Here is a 22,715-nt window from a genome sequence, read left to right on the forward strand (position 1 = left end):
ACAATACTCAAGGAGAGGCCTTACCAATGTCATGTACAAGTTGTAATAAATTCCCCTTTTTATACACTTCAACCACCCAGCAATAAATCTCTTAACTCCATTTGCCTTCTTAATTACTTGCTTCATCTATATGCTAACTTTGTGTTTCATGCACAATACCCATGTTCCTTTGCGATGAACTTTTTTTGAGTTCCACTCTATTTAAATAGTGATCTGCCTTTTGATTCTTCCCATCAAAACGCATGAGCTCACACTTTCCTACATTAAACACCATCTGCCAAGTCTTTGCCCACTCTTTTAACCTATATATCCTTGCAGAATTCTTATGTCCTCATCACAACTTGCCTTCCCACTTGCATTATCGGCAAATTTGATTTTGTTATATTCTGCTCCCTCTTTTCCAATTGGTATAAATGGCAAATAATTGAAACACTAGGTCTGATCATTGTAGTACTCCACTAGTTACATCTTTCCAACCTGAAAAAGATCTATTAACCCTGATTCTCTGTCTTCTATATTTATCAATCATCCATCCATGCTTATATATTACTATCAATACCGTGAACTTTTATCTTCCGCAATAACCTTTTATCTGGCATCTTATCAAATGCATTCTGGAAATCTAAATAATTACATCTACGGATTCCCTTTATTAACTTTGCATGTGATATCATCAAAAAATTCTAGCAAGTTTGTCAAACATGACTTCCCTTTCACAAGGCCATGCTAACCTTGTTTAATTGTGTTAAGCTTTTCCAAATGTTCAACGAGGTTTCTTTAATAATGGATTCTACCATTTTCCCAACAACAGACAACCACTGTTAATTGGATAATTTAATACTAATGGTTTTATTTCAAAAAGATTTACATAATATGTATTCACATCTTAAAGCCTCTACCCATACAGTGTCAGAGACAAACATGCTACTGTTCAGCTGTGATCCCATGTCTCCATGAAGAACATGTTTATAATTAGTCATAGACTTATACAGCATGAAGACAGACCCTTCATTCCAACTTGTCCACACCAACCAGACATCCCAATCTGACCTAGTCCCATTTGCCAACATTTGGCCCACATCCCTTTAAACCCTATACACGCATTTATCCAGGTGCCTTTTAAATGTTGTAATTGTACCTGCCTTCACGATTTCCTCTGGCAGCTCGTTCCAGACACACATCACCCTCTACTTGAAAAAGCTACCCCTCAGGTTCTTTTTTAAATCTTTCCCCGCTCACCTTAAACCTATGCACTCTGGTTTTGGATTTCCCCACCCTAGAAAAAAGACCTTGGCTATTTACCCTATCCATGCTCCTCTCGACTTTATAAACCTCTATAAGATCACTCCTCAGCCTTAAATAATTAGAAAAATTCAAGACAATTGGGAAAAGTCAGCATTACTTTGTGAAAAGGAAATCATGCTTAACCAATTTACTGGAGCTCTTTGAAGGACTACAATGCAGCGAGGTAATGGGGACCTCATTGATGAACTGTATTTGAATTTCCAGAAGACATTTGACAAGGTACCATATAAAAAGCTATTGAGCAAAGTAGAAGCACATGGCAGGGGGTACCTTACCAGCATAGACAGAGATTGATGTGTTTCTATATCAGCCAGCCAATCTGTTTCAGACTGGCCGGATGTGATGAGTGGGGGACCTGCAGGGCTCTATGCTGGGGCCTTACTTTTGATAATTGATATCAATGACTTAGATTAAAGGATCAAAGGCATGGTGGTTAAACTTGCAAAGGCAAAGGTAGGTAGGACAATATATTGTGAGGTTGCAGATGAATACAGTTAGATTCAGTGAGCGAATAAAGAGAAATCTGGCAAATTAAATATAATATGGAAAAATGCAAAATTGTTCATTTTGGCAGGAGGAATAATAAAAGCAGAGCACTACTTATTTCAGTAACAACTGCAGAATTCCAAGATACAGAAGGATCTAGATGTTCTAATACACAAGTTACAAAATGTTACCTTGTAGGCACAGCAAATAATTGAGGAGAATAATGGAAACTATCCTTTATTACAAGAGGAATTGAACACAATCAGGAAATTATGCCTCAATTATACAGAGCATTGGCAAGACCACATCTCAAATACCATGCAGTTTTGTCTTCCTTATTTAAGGAAGGATGAAAATGCATTGGAAGCCAAAAACAGTTCAGAGACAGTTTACTGGATTAGTTCCTGGAATCAGTGGGTTATTTTATGAGGAAAGGTTGGATAAATGGGCGTGTTTCCACTGGAATTTAAGAGTAAAGGATGATTTAATTGAAGTATACAAGATCCTAAACTGTCTTTATAAGGTGGGCCTGGAAATGAAGTTTCCCTGTGGGTGGATCCTTAACTCCGACAAAACTGTTTTAAAATTAAATTTAGGAAAAAAGGGATAAGGAGAATATTTTTTCTTAAATGGGTTAAATAAGTTTGAAACTCTACTTCAGAACATATTAGAGGTAGAGGAGTAAAAAAATTGAATATAGAATAGAATCCCTAGACTGTGGAAACAGGCCCTTCAGCCCAACAAATACACACTGACCTCCGAAGAGTAACCCATCCAGACCCATTCCCCTACTACTCTACATTTACCCCAGACTAATGCACCTAACATAAACATCCCTGAAAACTATGGGCAATTTAGCGTGGCCAATTCATCTAACCTGCACATCTTTGGATTGTGGGAGGAAACCAGAGCACCCAGAGGAAACCCACACAGATATGGGGAGAATGTGCAAACTCCACACAGTCGTCCGAGGCGGGAATCAAACCCAGGTCCCTGGCACTGAGAGGCAACAGTGCTGACCACTGAGCCACCATACTGCCCTTAATATTTTTAAGGTCGAGGAAATCAGAAGTTAGGAGTAGCTGAGAATACAGAATTCGAAACAGCTTCAGGTCTAGCGTGACCTTAGTGAATGCGGATTAAGCTCGAGAGTCTGAATTTTGCTCTTAATTCTTATGCTTATATGTCTATAACTAAATACTGAGTCTGTAACATTATGCGTCACATAAATATTCTTAGCAGAATTATTCTCCGCCCTTCATAATAGGAAGTTTAATCTCAGAAAGCACTGTAATCTTTTGTGGTGAATTTCTACACTGAGATGCACTACAGTTCATGTTCCCAGAAATGACAACATTAAAATGCAATTTCCATTTTTAAACAAATGACATGTTCAGCAACAATTAGGTTACAATTTGCCCCAATGTAAAGCACATGTTCCAAGGTATCTAATATGCTATTGTTAATAATTCAAATTGTATTACAGACAAATCTTAGTTGCACATTTTAACTCAATAGAAAACTACAATTTTTTGATGATGGCTCATCCATTTTTCACGTTTCTTCCATAGTCAAGAACACATTTCATTTAATTATTCTGATATCAGACCCAAATCCAGAGAGACTACCATGTGATATTTTTTGTTACACCAATCAGTATCATCAATAAAATCTGAATAAGCAGGTGACTAATATTTTGAGGCTTAGCCTGCCTCTCAGTGATGGCCTTTGCCAAGTCATGTCATTCTGTCATTCCTCCCTCCCCCTTTCCCCAACACCATTCCCTCGCCTTGGCCGTTTCCTACTCAAGCTCTGTACTATTTATACAGCTGTGTTTGTTGGCCCCAGGGAGACCTGCCAAGTGCACCCGGTGCTAAAGTTGCCTCCTGCCCATTACAACACTAAGACACACAAATTTCCATCAAGAAATGAAACAAACAGCAGCGCAGACAGTATCCAGACTGAAGTTTATTCGCTTGCCATCAATTTTATAAGCAATTCAGTGACACTATATTTCTTTCCTCATTTTCATACAAATATGTGGGATTGCCATGAAGCTATTAACATGTATGGCGAGTACGTGGGTGGCTTTCTGTAGTGAATTCCAATGACAGACACCCATAAAAATAAATCACAGTACATCTCTTTCTTATAACAAGGGAATAGAAATAATTCAGACCATTTATTCTCAGTCTATACCGCCTCCTTAAACCACCACTGTCCTGTCTGGACAGCAATAACTCAACCATTTATAGGTTCTCACCATGGCCTACAAATTCTGGTTTCCAATATTTTTATTATCTTTCAAGAGGCACCAAGAAAAATATTTATGTTCAATGCAGCAGAAACAGTCCAATTTCCCCCATTACCTCATTCAATGAGAAAAACACTGTTCCCATAGGTGGCAGGTGGCTAACAGACAACTTTTCTTTTAGAAAAAGCTTCTAAGTGCCCCAATTTGCTTAATATGAACATATCCAGAACACTTGATTTTAAAAATGAAACAAAATAGTCAGACATTAAAAGTTCAGTGGGGAGCTGAAGATCAGACATGCTGATTTTAAATATTTTCATACAATTTTGTCTTTGACAATTTTGCAAAATGTTTTTCCATTAAAGTTCTTTCAGATAAGTATTGCAGTATTATTGCAATTTCTAGATAATTCAATTACTAAAACTCTTGTCCTACTTCCAAACCAACTGAAAATATTGTACCTGTCAATCAGCTATTCAGACTAACTACCATTAAAAGCACCAGCCCAAACGTATCACTTGGTGATGCAAACTGCTGACACACATTAATTGATGAGAGAAAAATTATAGCCTTAATAATTGTACAGCATTGAAAATCCTTTTGTCACCTTTAAGCACAAGCAGAAACGTTAAAAATAGGAAAGGTAAGAAGTGGCAATGAATAAAGAACCTCACATCTTATGTTCATAATTCTGGATATTAATACACTGCAGTATAGATGAATGCGAAGGTACCAATTCCAAACTGACAATAAAATTATACAACTTATATTTCTGCACATTGATCTGAATTAGCTGCTCATCACGTAGCACGAGATTTGTTTTATTTTCCTCCAAATGATAAACAGGTTGAATGAGTTCTTTCCACTAGCAACATGGGTTCAGGTATCAATTCAGGTATTCTCATCTCAATTTTCACCAGAGATCCACAACTGTGTAAACTGGGAATTCAGTTCTGACAAGCTAAAAAGCATGATTTATTTCAGAACTTGCAAGATCACACTGCTGAAAAGGAGGGAAACTTCTAAGGCTGGACATAAGCCAGAGAAAAAGGACTTTCATCTTTACACAGCCCGTAGAATATCTGAGCTAGAATAACCTGATGGTCACACCTGGTGGAAGAGTTTTCAGTTGCCCAGTATTGAAAGTCTTCACCTTGAGAGGTTTTTTTCATCAAATCATTGATGCTCAGAAAAAAGCCAAAATGACCACAGCCCCTTAGAGAACAAGGCTTTAGAAATAATAATGGGAACCCGGAAATGGCAAAAAAGTTGGATTAATACTTTATATCAGTCTTCACAGTAGAAGACACTAATAGCATTTCAAAATTACAAACTAATTAAGGGGCAAAAGGAGAGGAAATAAATATAATAATCACCAATAGAGAAAACATGCTAGGGAAACTAATGGGGCTAAAGACTGATGGGAAATGATACATCGTAGGATATTAAAGGTAAGTAGCCACAAAGCTAGTAGATGCACTTGTAGGAATCTTCCAGGAATCCTTCGGTTCCAGAATACTGTAGTCCCAAAAGACTGTTGCATTTGTAGTTTCCCATTGTTATTTATAAAGGGAAGGAGACTAAAATCAGGTAACTACAGGCCCCTTGGCTTAACATCTGCTATTGGGAAAATGTTACAGAGTCTAATAAAAGTTGTAATAACAGAATATTTAGAAGCAATGTGAACAAGCAATCAATGAGTCAGAATGGCTTCATGAAGGGAAAACCATGCCAATCAACTTTACTGGAACTCTTTGTGAGGTTGTAAGAAGCAGAATAAAGAGGAAGCAATGCCTTTCAGAAGGCATTTGGTAAAGCAACACACAATATGTATATTAATAATACAAAACCCATGACGTTGGAGGTAGAATATTATCATTCAGAGAGGATTGGCTAACCAATAGAAGAAAAAGTGAGATAAGGGTGGCATTTTCAGGCAACTGCAACTAGTGCAGTGCCAGAGGGATCAGGGCTAAGGCCACAATTATTTACAAAATATATTAATAACTTGAATGCAGAAAGTAAATGTACTACAGTCAAGTCTGCAGATGACACACAAATAGGTGGAACACAAATGGTGAGGATGACATGAGTTTTCGGAACGATATAGACATGTTAAACAAGTGGGTCAAAACTTGCCAGATGGAATATAATGCAGGAAAAATGGGAGGTTATTTATACACTTTAGCATAAAGGTCTGAATATTAACTAAATGGAGAAAGACTGCTGAAAGCTACAGCACAGAAGGATCTGGGAGTCCTCATCCATGAACCATAATAATTTTGCATCCAAATTCAGCAGGTAATAGGGAAGGCAAATGGAATGTTGGCTGTTATTTCAAAGGGAATGGAGCATGAGAGGTTTTGCTAAAACTATACATTGCACTAATCAGACCACAATTGGAATACTGTGAACAGTTTTGGTCTCCTTATTTAAGGGGCATTAGAGGTAGTCCAGAGAAGGTTCACTAGGCTGGTAACAGGTTCGGAGGAGTGATTGTTTTATAAGGATTTTGAGCATGTTGGGCCTGTAATGAATGGAATTTAGAAGAATGAGAGGCAACATTTTGCAAAATAAAAGATTTTGAGGACAGTTGAGAGGGGTAATGCAGAAAGGTTGATTCCTTTTGTGGGAGAGTCTAGGACTGGAGGGCATTATCTAAGAATAAAAGTTTGCATATTTAAGAGAGGAGGAATTTCTCCCATGTAGATGCTACAGTCAAGACGGCACAACAATGCCTCTCCTTCCTCAGGAGGCTAAAAGGAAATTCGTCATATCCATAAGAACCCTCACCAACTTACAAGATGCACCATAGAAAGCATTCTACCTGGATGCATCACAGTTTAGCAACTGCTCTACCCAGGACTACAAGGAATTACATAGAAAGTTGTCAACACAGCCCAGGCCATCACGCAAGCGAACCGCCCATTCCTAGAGTCATGTACACTTCTTGTTGCCACGGAAGGGCAGCCAACATTATCAAAGACCCCTCCCACCCTGGCTCTACTCTCTTCCATCAGACAGAAGATACAGAAGCTTAAACACATGAACCAACAGGTTCAAGAACAGTTTCTTTCCCCATTGTTAGACTGCTGAATGGACCTCTCTAATTTCAAATCTCATGTTGATCTTGCTTTTGTGCACCTCTTGTGCAGCCATAACCTTGTATGCCTCACTCTGTAAAAACACCCTATGACCTATTTCTCCTTGAAATTATGATTTGCCTGTGCTGCCCACAAAACAAAACTTCTCACTGTACAAGGGAACCTCGATTATCTAAATGAGATGGGCAGGCACTATTTTATTCAGATTATCAATTATTTGGTTAATCGATTAAATGCCCTTTCCTCTGGGGCTCAGAGTTTTTAAAGTCTGCTCCTCGTTCAGGAGGCAGGATCAGCACAATGCGTGTGAGGGCCCGCCCCCATCCAACCCTGCCCCAAGACTGTCCCCCCACCCCCAACTCTGCCCCTGGCCCACACCGCCCCCCTGCACCCAAATCTGCCAACACCACCCCCACCCCCACCCCCAATCCTGTCCAACACGGTCCTCGCTCCTGTGCAACATCCCACTGCCCCCAACTCCGTCCAACCCCATACACACCCGCCCCTCGCCAGGGTAGCCAGACTGGACACCAACAGCAAGACTGCTGCAGTTGCCTTTGTGGGGTAAGTTTCCAAATAACGCGCGTGCGCACACACACACACAAACTTTTTACTGCAACTTTTTGACAGGTTCCATCTTTGTCTTTATAGGACAATGTTGGCCAGATTATCTGGTGGTGGTGGAGGAGGGGGGGGGGTAGTGGTGGTGGTTTAGGATGCACCCCTCTGTAAATCTCCAGGAAAAGTGTGGGGAGAGAGAGAGAGAGAGAGAGAGAGGGAGAGAGAGGTCAGTCATTTGGAGACGGTGCCTGTTTAATCACTTAAACAAAAGACGCGATCACTGTTGGAACCATGTCTTTGATGCAACGTTTCCATCGAGACCTAGAGATTACCTTCGGATCATCTGATTTTCGGATAATTGGTATTCAGATAATTGAGGTTCCTCTGTATTTAGTTACATATGACGACAATAAATCAAACCAAATCAAATCTTCTCTCAGAGGGTAGTGAATCAGTGGATTTTTTATTTAACCATAGATGGCTGTTGAAGTTAGGCTGGTAAATATATTCAACATGAGATTAAAAATATATGTCTATCAGTAACAGCATCAAGGGTTATGGAGAAAAAGCAAAAAAGTGGAGTTCAGCATTATCAGATCAGCCAGGATTTCACTGAGCAGAAGCAATAAGCTGAATGGCCTATTTCTGCTCCTACATCTTATGGTCATTAAGAAAGAAAGAAACAAAGCACTCAGTAAATTAGTCATTGGCAACTAAATTATGGACCTTTACCAATTGATGCTGACATATGATCAATTAATACAAATTTAAAACCTGGACACATTATGCAGCAAAGGGAATCTGCTGAAACTCCAGATTTCTACGTAAAGGAGTAAAAGGCACCAAGATTAAGTAGCAAGAAGACAAACTTGACTGTGGGTATTGTAGCCAAATGTGCTGATCATGCATAGGTGGAAAAGCAAAATGTTAGGAGAAAAGAAGAGAGTCTGCGAAGTAATAAAGAGAGATTAAGTGAATGGACAAGAATTTGATAGATGGAGTTATCCATTCTGGCAGAAAGATCAGAAAAGCAGAATGTTATTTAAATGCTGTAGTACAAATAAATCAGACAGTTTTTTTATACAAAGTCATAAAAACTAGCATATAAGTATAGCAAGTAATTAAGGAGGCAATGGATTTTTGCAAAAGGAATGGATTATGTAAGTAGGGAAATCCTGTTGCAATTTTGCAGTGCGTTAAGACTGCACCTAGAATATTGTATGCTGTTTCGGTTCTTTATTTCAAGAGAGATGTTTTTGCATTGGAAGCAGTTCACAGAAGGTTAATTCGGCTGATTCCCGATATGAACAGATTGTTTTATGAGGAAAGGTTCAGCAAGCTGGCCGAATGTTCACTGGAGTTCAGAAAAATGAAGGATAATTGTATGAAAACACAGAAGATTTGTGTAGCATTCACAGTGTAGTTGCGGAGAGCATGTTTTCCCTCGGGGGAGAATCTAGAATTAGGTTTGCAATTTAAAAAGAGTCTCCCATTTAAAATTAAGACAAGGAGGAATTTCTTCTCTCAGAGAAATGTTAAATCTTAGAATCCTCTACTGAACATCCTCCAGTGAACATTGGAGGCTGAGTCATTGAATATATTCAAGGCTGAATTAGATGGATATTTGATCTTGAGTGAGTTAAGGATTATGAAGCAGGGAAGTAGAGTTGAGGCCACAATCAGAACAGCCATCTTTATGAACGGCAGTGCAAACTCAAGGAGACAAAGGTCCAGGCTACTCATATTTTTTGTTCCTATTGAAAACTCACAATAGTTGAGCTCTGAATGTTCAAAACATCCTTCCCTGCTTTAGCTTAGTTACTTAATATCCTAGCAAGGCTAACAGTAATTAATGCTACACTACAGTGCTTGTTACTTTCAGTCCAATTACCATTTTATGTGATGCAACTAATGTGGAAATACACACAAAGTAGCATTTGTTGTTATGGTTAATAAGCATTGCATATAAAAGGGTTAAGGAGGGTCTCCACACTGGCATGTTCATTCACCAGCTACAAATTGTAATTATGTTTATTTGGTCTTCAAGAAACCTTGAAGCGTAATTTTACACATAGTAATGTCATATTAAGACGTGTAGACTAAAGCATTTTCCGGAGCAATGTGAAAGCTACAATGAGAATGTAGTTTATGATAATATATTAAGTGTTTGAGTCACATTTTTCAAAAAAATCACTCTTTAATTTAACATTGATTAGTTACACCAGGAAATAAGTTCCTTCAAATTTATAATGTCTAAATTTGTATCATAAAATACTAAGAACACATATGGCTATTACTTCCATGAAGTCATTTACTATATTTGGAGTTATAGATACCAAAAAACCTTTGGAAATTAATTTGAAGTGGTCAAAATATTTTGGATATCTTTTATTACAATATTTGCCATCCATAACACAGTTCGAAAGAACTAATTATAACCATCAAAAAGCACCTGCACCACTACATGCTGGGTGTTCATATAATTTTTGTGGGTAATTTATTGTCCCTGCCTCTTTTTTATTCATTAACAGGTTACAATCACTCAGAAATTGTAAGAACACAATTAGTATAAGTAGGAACAACAGGTCATTTGGCCCCTTAAGCCTGTTCTGCCACTTAAGACCATGGCTGATCTGTCTCAAGCCTCAATTCCTCTTTCATGGCAGCTCCTCATAGCTCTCAACTCTGCAATGTATCAAAAAAATATCTGTGTCCACTTTAAGTACTTTCAATGACCTAGACTCCACATCTTTGGGTCAGAGATTCCAGACATTCATTACCCTCACAGAGAAAAAATACCTTCACCTTTCAGTTTTAAGTATGTGCCCTCTTAGTCAAGATACTCTCACTGGTGAACAAAATCTTCTCAATATTGACTCTGTCAACCCCATCATTATATGTGTCAATAAGATCCATAGAGTAAACAGCCTGTAGAATTAACAATCAGAAAGTAGTACAGGACAAAACATTGCATAATTTCAAGAAGGAATTAAAGCACTTGGGACTAAAGGGGGTCAAAGGATAAGGAGAAAAAGCAGAAGAGGCTATGGAGTTGGATTATCAGCCATGATCATTATGAATGGTGGAGCATGTTCAAAATGCCGAACGCGTACAGCCAAGTCATATTCGGTATTTTTATCTCCCTCATTCTTCTAAACTCTATTGAATAAAAGCCTAACCTGCATTGGTTTGGCTTGCTATCACTGTGTCATAACACCAACCAGAAAAACATTTATTCATGGCAACTGCCTTCTATGGGTTAACCAATTCTCAAATCATATTAATAATTAATTAAATAATAATTAACAATACTTATCCTATGCAATAACCTTTTATGTGGCACTTTACTGAATGTCATGTTGTGCCTCTGTCTCATCTGTGGGGTTACTACGGCAAGTGGTTTTAGTACTATAATCAAAGCACAAGTAAACAAATAACTTTCTACCATGCACACCATTGCCAAATTGCATGATGGCAATTAAACTCAACTTGCTCTAGAATTTTGCACGCTAGCAGAGTCGATGTGCTTTCAACCAATTCACTTTTTCTAAATTTAATGGCAATCCCAATTTCATATTTATGTTTAGTCACACTGGAGAGTCGGCCTCAATTTTTCAGCTTATAAATGTATGTTTAGGAGTAAATTTGCCTTATAAGTTGGCAAATGGCATCAAGTAGGTGATTGATACAGTGCTGCCAAAAAGATGTGCAAAAGCTTAAGGCATGCTCACAAACAGTCAACTGCAAATTGGTGACTGATGAACGAAATTGTTTTAGCTTTCAAAATGGCAATCACTGATTGTGTATAAATTGGTTTTTGGAAACTTCAAAGATCAACTAACATGCTGCAATCTTTCCATCTTTTACAAATATTATAGGTCAACAATATCAGAAACTGCATGAAGATCTCACAAAGTAATTCTGCCTGCCTCCATATTAGAAAATCAGGGAATAGGTTGAAACATTTGTATTGATTACTAGTTTGGTTTTAAAGTAGCTCTTTGGAAATATTTTCACAAATACTAGTTCAGAAGAACATAAACAAGGCTTCTCAATTTATTAGATTTTCCAAGTACGAGAATGACATTGTGTCCATTTTAAATCTTTTACTAGTATTACATTTCTTCATCCGTTGTTGGGAGGGAGTGGAGGAGGGAACGTTAGCACTTATTGGTGAAAGATGTGAGCAGTAATAATGTAATGTTAGGGTTGGTTTTTGGTGATAAAAAATGTTAAAAGTGATTAAGCATTGGACCACGGACTGCCAGGTGACATGCTGCTTTCATGATGTGGAGGAGCTGGTGTTGGACTGGGGTGGACAAAGTTAAAAATCACAGGTTATAGTCCAACAGGTTTATTTGGAAGCACTGCTCCTTCGTCAGGTGGCTGTGGAGTATAAAATAAAACACAAAATTTATAGCAGAAGATTACATTGTCATACACAGTGATATATTGAACAAACCTGGATTGATAAGTTTTTCATCTTTTAGAATGGGTTGCAGGTTTCGGTTCATTAATATGTAAATCCCAGAACTTTTTTTAAGTCACTTTCACAAGATAACTTAAGGTTTTATAACAAAAAGGTGACATCTCAGCTCAGACAATGCATTTAAGTTGTGACAAGTAAAGAGTCCCTCCGTATCTTAAAAAAAGTTCTGGGATTTACATATTAAAATGAACAAAAACCTGCAAACCATTGTAAAAGATGAAAGACTTAACAACAATCTAGGTTTGTTCAATACAGTGTTTATCATTGTATGGCACTGTAATCTTTTGCTACAAATTCTGTCTCTTATGATCTTATACTCCATAACCACCTGAAGGAGCAGTGCTTTGAAAGCTAGTGATTACAAATAGTCCTGTTGGACTATAATATGGTGTTAAAAGCAAATTCCTGCGGTTGCTGGAATCTGAAACCAAAAGAGAAAATGCTGGAAAATCTCAGCAGGTCTGGCAGCATCTGTAAGGAGAGAAAAGAGCTGACATTTCGAGTCTAACTGACCTTTTGTCAAAACTAAAAAAAGGGAGAAATAGGGAGGTATTTATACCAGGTTGAGTGAAGGTGAGTCATGGCTCCAGAAGCAAAGATAGTAATAAAGAGGTGCACTGTCATTATCACCTCTTTATTACTACCTTTGCTTCTGGAGCAATGACTCACCTTCTCTCAGCCTAGTATAAATACCTCCCTATTTCTCCCTTTTCTTCAGCTTTGACAAAGGGTCAGTGAGACTTGAAACTTCAGCTCTTTTCTCTCCTTACAGATGTTGCCAGACCTGCTGAGATTTTCCAGCATTTTCTCTTTTGGTTTCATAATCTGGTGTTGTATGATTTTTAACATGCTCCTTTCAGTACAGTGATGACTAAGGAAGAGATCAATAAGAAAGCTCACATTTAAGGTCTGCAACTCTTTAGCTTCAAGGGTTTTAGTTAATTGCATCTAATAAGACATGTTTTTTTAAGAAAGGTGCAAAAAAAATAGCTTATGGTTTTGAAGGATCTGGTTACAAATTAATTACGTGTACTTCCATTCGCTCTTGCCTCTGTCAAATAGAGAGTTCTATCCTGGTGTGCATCTAAAAGAAATAATTGCACAGAATTCAAAAAATGAAATTTGTAAAAGCAAATGAAATCTTCAATCTCTAAGTCAGGATGATCAGCAATGACTTTTTACTGAGAGGATATCAACACATGCACGAACATTTGTGGTTAAGTGTCTTTTAACTTACAAAAATGAAATCCACAAATTAAGTGCAAACCTATAGCGATCTACAATTCCTGAACATTGTGAAAGTACGCAATGGGAAACAAAATATTTGCATTTTGTACAATCAAATAAATCATTTAATTCAATTTGATCATAATTAAAATGAGATTTATGAAAGACAACTACTATATACATAGGTAATATTTGTAACCTATTACTATTTTTATATATATAATTTTGAGTAATGGTAATGCAGATGTAAAAAGTTGCATAATTGCACTACACTTTCTTGCTACTGCAGTGAAAAGAGGTGCAATTTGTCAGAAATTTTAAACTGAAGTTCCATGTTCAGATAGAAATAAAATATCCCATGGTTCTATATAAAAAGTGCAGGAGTGTTCTGGTATTATGGGCAGGATTTACTGCTAAATAAATACATATAAATGCTATATAAAAGTGCCCTTTTGTCTTCTCCCACTAACCCTTCCCAAATAAGTTAGTTTAACAGTATACCATTATGTAGGATTAACACCAGGCTAACAATGCAAGAATTCCCTCAGCATCTGACACACAATACAACACAATCTTTTCCAACCTTGATGTGCACACACACATCTGAATTATACTTCTTGTACACAAATTGTACTTGAAAAGCCAGAATGACCACTGAACATGTACATTGTGATATCTTGCTTCACAAGAACACAGAGCACCAAATATGATCTCAGCCAATACTATGGCCCAACGTTTGTCTCATTTACAACTCAGTCATCCAGGTAGTTCACACTATAACAACACTTTCAATACCATTAAATATTTAGAGACTAATTTATTTAATCAACAGCTTACTTACATTCTTCTAAAATGGAACTCATCAGGACAGACAACACTTGGTCAGTAAATGCATGGGTCTCTGTCATTAGTCCATTTTCCTCTAAAATTGAGTACTCCACAATTGGATTCATCAGTTTTGACATTTAGACAAGTTAAGGTGCTCATTAGTTCCTTGGGAAGTATTACAGGCACATTGTGAATTGTTTTTTTATTGCTACTACTAATAAAATTGCATTTTAAACCTCCACTCACCAGTTTCCATTAACAGGTAATAAATTAAGAAAATAAAGCATTTCTGTTTTTTATTTGAAGAGAAGAAAACCTAGCCTAGGCTATCATTTTTTTAAGTTTACCAATGTCAACATATAGTATATTACTAGGAAACTCTAGGGCTGTAGATGCAAATCCAGATTTCTTTTACAAAATATTGTCTAGAATGTCTTATACACGTTTGTCTCCCAATTGGAACCAAGTGAGAAACTGAATTGAGATACAGAATATTTCAAGCAGAATTGAGAAACACAGATTTAGGTTTCTTTTGTTTAGAGAAAGGGCCATGGTACCATTATATTGTAGCAGACTAATTTTATTCAATTACATTTTACATTGGATCCATTCAAATCAGGAAGGAAACAATTACAGCTGCCTTCAGCTGACTATACAAAATAACTCCTCCAAATTCTCCAAGAGTGTAATGATCTTAACGAGGACCAGTTGTTCCCAGCCACTGATCTGCTAAACTTCGTTTTACAATTTATTTAAAGTAGAGCAGTCTCACCTCTGACCAATGCACTTGTAAATGTTTCCCTGTTAAACTTCTGTTTGCTTGGATCACAATTGTCAATACTAGAAGATTAACCCAGAGCAGGTGAATGGAGTCTACTCAATTTCAGCAAACAAACAACTGCTGAATGTTACAGCTGTATTAAATTCATAAGGTAAAACATTATCGTTTATTCAGTGAGATTATTTCTCACCATTATAAATAAAAAGTGAAATTATCCAAAATATGAACACTGATAATATATTTGGAGCATTAGGTAGAACTGAAAATAAGTGATTTAAAATGATAATGAGAAGAAAGGAAGTAAAGCAACAATTACACGCATTAACTTTGTGATTCTCAGAACTTTTCACATTCCTCATTAATTCAACATCCTTACCCTGCTCAGAATTTGGTAATTGCCAAATGTCAGTTTTTAAAATAGAAAAATGATTCACCAATATTAATCTTTAAAAAAACATACAGAAGTATTAAAAAGGACAAGCTCGTTGTACTCCATTTCCCAAGCTTTGGGAGTGGACAAAAAACTGCCAATCTTAGAAAAACTTTTGAGAAATTCCCCTCAGACCCCTAAAAACAATCAAGCAAGTTCCAGGTATTAAAACCATGAAGGAACGCATTGGTAGTCTGTTCCACTCATTACACCATTCATATCAATGTGTTGATTCAATTAGCAAAATGGAAAATTGCTTCTCTTTTGTTCTATTAACCAGAATGAGAGACTTACATGAGCTCAAACTATCTGTTTATTAGAACATAAAACATATTCTTAAAATGAATGGCACACACTGGTAAATATCTAAGTTTGAAAATAGATCTAGGAGTAGAACTATATCCTCTTAATCTCAACATACACAGGTACAACACAAAAGATAACCGTCTCTGTAGAAATGATTTGGAGACACCGGTATTGGACTGGGGTGTTTAAAGTTAAAAATCACACAACACCTGGTTATAGTCCAACACGTTTATTTGGAAGCACTAGTTTTCAGAACGCTGCTCCTTCATCAGGTGATTGTGGAGAATAAGATTGTAAGACACAGAATTTATAGCAGAAGGTTATATTATGATGTAACTGAAATTATATATTGAGAAAGACATGATTGTTTGTTACGTCTCTCTTCTTTTAGAATGATCATGTTGGTATCAGTTCTTTCATATGTAAATCGCGAAATGTTTTTTTAAAAAAGTTACATTCTCAAGTGCACTTTAACAACTGGTGTCATGTCGGCCCAGATAAGGTATTGAAGATGTCAACTCCCTGTGAGGCTGTCTGTGCCACAATGGTCAAACTGATTCTAATCTAAAAAAAGATTTTCAGAATCTTACATGGATTCATGCAGTTTTTGAGCAAAGTAAAATGTAATTCTGCAAGAACAAATTCATCCCACAAACTTTTATATGTGTGTGTGTGTGTGTGTGTGTGTGTGTGAGAGAGTGTGTAAAGGACTAAGTCTGTGAGACTGTGTGTATGGGAGTGTATTACGAGTGTATGAGAGAGGGTGTGTATGTGTGTGTCTCTGCGTGTATAGTGCAATGGGGTCATCTGTAGTGTGACATGAACCCAAGGTCCCAGTTGAGGCCATTCCCCTGGGTACTAAACTTGGCTATCAGCCTCTGCTCGGCCACTTTTCATTGTTGCCTGTCCCGAAATCCGCCTTGGAAGAGGATCACCCAAAGGTCCAATGTCGAATGTCCCAGACCTCTGAAGTGTTTTCCAACTGGGAGGGAACACTCTTGGCTGTTGATTGCTCTGTGGCGTCCATTCAGCCATTGCAGTACCTCTGTTTGGTCTCGCCAATGTACCATGCCTCAAAGCATCCTTGCCTGCGGGCGTATGAGATAGACAACATGGGCAGAGTCACATGAGTACCTGCCACATACATACTGGGAGGTGTCCCCATGCATAAAGGTGGTATTCAAAGTTTGGGAGAAGATTTGTAGCTCGGGTACTCGTTGTTGTGGTTCTGTTCGCTGAGCTGGGAATTTGTGTTACAAACGTTTCGTCCCCTGTCTAGGTGACATCCTCGGTGCATGGGAGCCTCCTGTGAAGCGCTTCTGTGATCTTTCCTCCGGCATTTATAGTGGCTTGTCTCTGCCGCTTCCGGTTGTCAGTTCCAGCTGTCCGCTGCAGTGGGTCTAGGTCGATGTGTTTGTTGATAGAATCTGTGGATGAGTGCCATGCCTCTAGGAATTCCCTGGCTGTTCTCTGTTTGGCTTGCCCTATAATAGTAGTGTTGTCCCAGTCGAATTCATGTTGCTTGTCATCTGCGTGTGTGGCTACTAAGGATAGCTGGTCGTGTCGTTTCGTGGCTAGTTGGTGTTTTTGGATGCGGATCGTTAAGCTGTCTTCCTATTTGTCCTATGTAGTGTTTTGTGCAGTCCTTGCATGGGGGGGGGGGGGGGGGGGGGGGGGGGGGGGGGGGGCTCTGAAAGCTTGCGGTTTCAATTAAACCTGTTGGACTCCTGGATTAGAGAGTATGAGCTATAAGGAGGGCTAGAAAAACTCGGATTGTTTTCTCTGGAGCAGTGAGGGTGTGGGGAGACTTGATAGAAGTCTGATAAATTATGAAATGAATAGATAGGATCAACAGTCAGAACCTTTTTCCCAGAGTTGAAATATATAAAACTAAGGGGAGAGGGGGCAAGTTTAAAGGAGCTGTGTTATGAAGATGTGGGTGTACTGTACCTTTAAGAGAGTTAAAAGCAACAGAACTATCTGATAGAACCAAGTGTTCTGAAAATAAAAAGTAACATTTGGTGGAACAACTTGATTAGCTGGTTGCCTGGAAACAACAAAATAGATTCAAAGTAGGCCAATCCATTTAAATTAAACCCCCCAAAAAACAAACTCCAATCCAGTATGAATTTAGTATATTGACAATCTTAAAAGCCAATGACATAATCTGATGTTTGGGGGGAGAGGTGGTATAAGACCGGTGAAAATTGAACAGTAAAGGTACCTTTATTGATCAGTAACCTGTGAAGCAGGATCCCCAAGGAGAAGAAAAGACTGAAATACCGAGAAGAATGAAAGCTGCCTGGTTTTGAGATAAGACGTTTTGTTTTGTAAATCGTAATCGGGAGTTTTATCAGACAAATACTATAGAAGGGAAGGTAAAATAAAGCTTAGAGTAAGGACTTGTAAGTAGTTGCTAGTTAATTATTCTCTGTTATAATTTAAGAAATAAAGTTGTTAATTTTTACCTTAAATAGTATTTGGCCACCCAAATTTTTACAGATTACTGCGCGGGATAAATCTTTTCTGTGTTGCTGGTTTTAAATTAAGCAGGAGGGTTTACCCCGTGTCGTATTGTTGTGAGGGGCAAGTCTTTTTGCACAGAATGGTAGGAGTCTGGAATATTCACCAGGGATGGTTGTGGAGGCAGATGCGATAGGGGCATTGAAGAGACTTTTAGATAAGAACATGAACATGGAAGGATATGGACCAAGAGCATGCAGAAGGGATTAGTTAATTTTGGTGTCATGTTTGGCACATCGTAGGCCGAAGGGCCTGTTCCTGCACTGTACTGTTCTATGTTCTACAACCCGGTGTCATGTGATTTTTACCTTGGTTTTCTGAAACAGAAGCTGAGACCAAAAAGGATGGTTATGCAGCCATTAGCATAGAGGCCACCATAGTCTTCCCAAAGCCATGTTCCCTCAGTTGGGAGTGAGAGCTGATGCTCAGCAGTTATAAATAATAAAGCCAATGCAAGTCAGGGACGGGAACTAGTACTGCAGGCATTCTGGGAGGATCTATTTGCCTCAAATCATGCTTTGAGTTTTGTTCAACAAGTAGAAAAATCCACTGTACCAGGTAAGCAAACAAAGATAGCAACTCTTTGATAACCAACCCGGAATGTCACAGCTAAATGCACAGAACTGACAGCTGGTTGAAAACATGCTCAAGCCAACTATGATTGACATGAAACTTGAGAGGGAAGTTATGTCAATGGTCAACCTATTAACAGACAAGGCTCACCAAGAATAGATCATTAACAGAAAGCATATATATTTACAACTTATAAAAAATGAGCAAGATGTAGAACTTCAGTGTAAGAAACACCCCACAAATGGTTCAGGAAGTGTTCTCTCCATCAATCTTTTGGCTCAAACAGGGCCAGTTAATGCCATGATTTTCTCTGTTACAATGTCAATTTCCACTTCAGAAACAAAAGAGTTAGAGGAGCTTGACATCGCTTTCAGATGAACTCAAAGGCAAAATATCATTACCTGATGGGTGTTTTCAGTGCCAGAATTGATGTAGGCCATAAGACACGATCCAACTGCTTCAGACATAAGGGAATGGAATGATCGAGAAGAGATGGAGACTACTTCAGCTTTACCACTACCACAATCTTTGTGTGACCAGTCCCTTCTCTCAAAGCAAACCAAGCCACACAGTGTCTGAAGATATACAAGAACAGCGCATGGCACCACCTGGATCTGATCATGCCCAAAAATAATTCTGAACAGTGTTCTCAACATGTACAACTACTGTAGTGCTGAAAGATTGCAGATCACTCCTTGGTGTGCACCAAGGTTAGCATGCAACCTTGAAGATTTCTCATTCAAAACAGAAATGGTATCCTCATATTAACATCGGCCATGCTTGTCTACCAAGATAAAAGCCAACAAAGTTCCTCAAAGTGATTGAAAGAATGCTGTTTGGCATTCTCACAAAATTCAGATGCAAAATGGAACATGCACGGACACTTACAAGTGAGGTATGAAGATGGCAGACATTGACAATTGGGAGACAGTTGATGATGGTCATGATCTCTGAATGCCAAATATTTGGAAGAGCATTTGAAAAGGAGAGCAGATATGAAAAGCCCAGCTTGTTTAGAAGAGGATGGAAAGTAAACAGAGCCCAATGAATTGTGCACTCTATCATCTCCCTCAGCAGCAAATATGGTAAAGACTGCTATGCCATTGTGGAACTTCTCAGCCACACCAACTGATGCTCAACAAAGTTGATGACCATAACACAAACAAAAAGTTGCCACCACTAATGGTACTATATATAAAGGTTTTAATCTTATTTATTCACCAAACTTAAGCTTTGAATTAAGAACCTTAGATTAAATGTTTAAGCTGCAAGATAATACAAAAAGGATTTAAAAATGAGAGTTAAACACAAAAACAGTTTTCAGCTCTTTTTAAAAATTATGTTCCTTAGTTCTGTTTCAGATATGAACAGCTCTTAGAGGGAATTGTCTCAAATTTGTTTTCTGGTCATTATTTGCATCACAACATATATTTTTGTGTGAAAAATTACAAAAATCTGCCTTCAACTTTCCAACTGTAATACTCCAACAGGCAATTTTATTTAAAAATCTCTGAGTTTATTTAAAAAAAACTATTTTCTTTGGTTCAAATGGTTTACAACAGCTAAAACATCCTTGCTTTCAATTTCCTTTAGTTCTTGCTTTGAATTTCACTTCGTTCTTTAACAACAGCATCATCTAGAGGATAATCTATACGTTACAATATTCCTCCAGTAAATGTGAAAATCTGTAAATACTTGCGACATACAGCAGTAACTTCAACCTTTTCCAAGTATAGTATCCTTGTTTACATAGATAGGATCAAAACTATTTTATCTGCAAATCATCACTTATATAGCATCAAGAAAGCCTTAAAGTATGAATATATTTAATCAAAACAAATAGTTTTAGTATGAACATCTGTACTATAACATTAATAATTTGTAAAGCAAATAAATGTGGTAATTACTCCCTCATTATTCTGGTCATCAAAAGGATGAAGGAATATGTTTAAAAAGGAAACCTCTAGGCATCAGAATGTTCTGCCTTAGGAAGTTAGGCACAACACAAGAGAAAACTTGACAATGCAATCTCAGAGGACAAATCGCTTCCTGCATGGCTTACTTTCCCGACACAACCACAATCCTGGCTATCTCAGAATGCAAAAAGATTTGGATCAGACTTCTGGTACAGAACACAGTACCAGAGACTTGAGTACAAAAGTTATTTGTTCCAGATAGATCTGTATCTCCTTTCTTTTGACTTGGAAGAATTCAGACCTGCTGCCCATAAGATGAATTTCACCATTAAGATAAGGTAGCATTTAGCAAAGCGCATATCACAGAACATTAATAACAAAGAAAGGGCACACACAAAACTATTGCTATTAGTTTGTTGGTTAAAAGTTATTTGGAGCAAATTTTTATGCTGAGTAGCAACATTGAGCAAGACCATTTTACATTACCCCATATAAACTCTACAGTATTCGTGTTACTTCAAGACACTGGCACATCTTAATTTCTTAGGTAACTTAATCTGCCTGTTGTCTGGAGAAATGACTCGAACAGGTGAAAGAGGTAGTGATATATGGTGGGATATTGGCAGAATCTTAGTACTGTTTGGTCAGGCTATTGTGTTTGTAATAAATGGGTACATCCAGCTGATTGGTTGGCCGTGAAAATTGAATGTTAGTGTGTTTCTTGAATGAGGACAGGCAGATGAAGAGAAGGTCATGACATTAGGAACTGATGTGGTGTTGGGAGATGTACATGACCTCTCAATGGTTCTACGTCCTCTTTTAATGAGAATGTTGCAAATCAAATGGAGTGTGGATGGATGATGGAAAGATCAATAATTAATGATAACAACATTTCCCTCTATAGTAAAATCAATTGTTGGCAGTTAATATTCTGTAGAAAACTATGATGTTCTCTCCTGTTGTATTGAATGTTCTCAGAAAAGAACCCTAGATTATAAGGGAAGAAGTGAACATTCCCTAGATCCTGCTGGAAGCTGTTTGCTTTGACTGGTGACTTTGGAATTCAAACAAAATACAATACTATGTGCTTGTAATACAATGCTTTGTTCAAGGATTCCATAAAGGCCTCGTACTGATCCTTGAATCAGTTACTGAATTAACACATTACAACTCTTATTTTCTTTTTCATTCATCCCTTAACTCTGTCTATCTATTTGCATGCATGAATGGGGGGGTAATAATCAGTGAAAATCAATGAATTTAAATCATAGACCTTAATTACCTTATCTTGCTGTTTAGTTTTGCTCTGTTCAAGTTACAAAAATAAATTGTTAATTTCTATGAGTTGTAACCTTGGTGTCTTATAACTGCTATTGTTAATGTCTGGTTAGGAATAACTGGGCAACTTTGAGGGTCACGAAATGTTTTAATTTCATGGTGTTGCAAATCCAATGTTGATGAGTCTATTTTGGTTTGGCTTGCTATCCCAGTGTCATAACAGAACATAATATAAACTGGAGGATAATTTCAGAGGATGGAACTCAATAATTAATGTTATTTAAGAAAAAAGATAAAATAAAACTATATAAGTGGAGTGAGTCACAAAATTAAATTTAAACCTGGATCACAAAATGAGAAAGTGTACAGAAAGCAGAAGATTTTCTTTCTAAACCATGTAGTACTTAATAAAAGATTAATTATAAATGTATCCATATTATAAAATGGTTTCACAAGTACCATATTAGATTATAGTAGGTGTACAATTTTTCCTTACGTGGTCTTTGGATTTTGTTACAGACTTAGAAGATTCATAATCTTTCTTTGTTTCTAAAATCTTCCTGACAAGCACACCTGTAACAAAAATAGATTTTTCTTAATGTATCCTGTCAGAATGAAATTTACATTGTATAAAATTCTTCCAGCTGTTGTAAG

At 37.5% G+C, this 22,715-nt stretch overlaps 1 protein-coding gene across 1 annotated transcript in view; it reads right to left on the reverse strand.

The window, feature by feature from the left end:
* Positions 1–22,715, reverse strand: part of traf3ip1 (TNF receptor-associated factor 3 interacting protein 1) — a 174,530-nt gene that overhangs the window by 9,955 nt on the left and 141,860 nt on the right. Inside the window, exon 13 of the mRNA XM_072578390.1 lies at positions 22,558–22,634. Coding sequence (XP_072434491.1) covers positions 22,558–22,634 — 77 coding nt within the window. The remainder of the gene's footprint in view (positions 1–22,557; positions 22,635–22,715) is intronic.

Source organism: Chiloscyllium punctatum, chromosome 10 (genome assembly GCF_047496795.1).
Source record: "Chiloscyllium punctatum isolate Juve2018m chromosome 10, sChiPun1.3, whole genome shotgun sequence".
In the NCBI taxonomy this organism is placed as follows: Eukaryota; Metazoa; Chordata; class Chondrichthyes; order Orectolobiformes; family Hemiscylliidae; genus Chiloscyllium; species Chiloscyllium punctatum.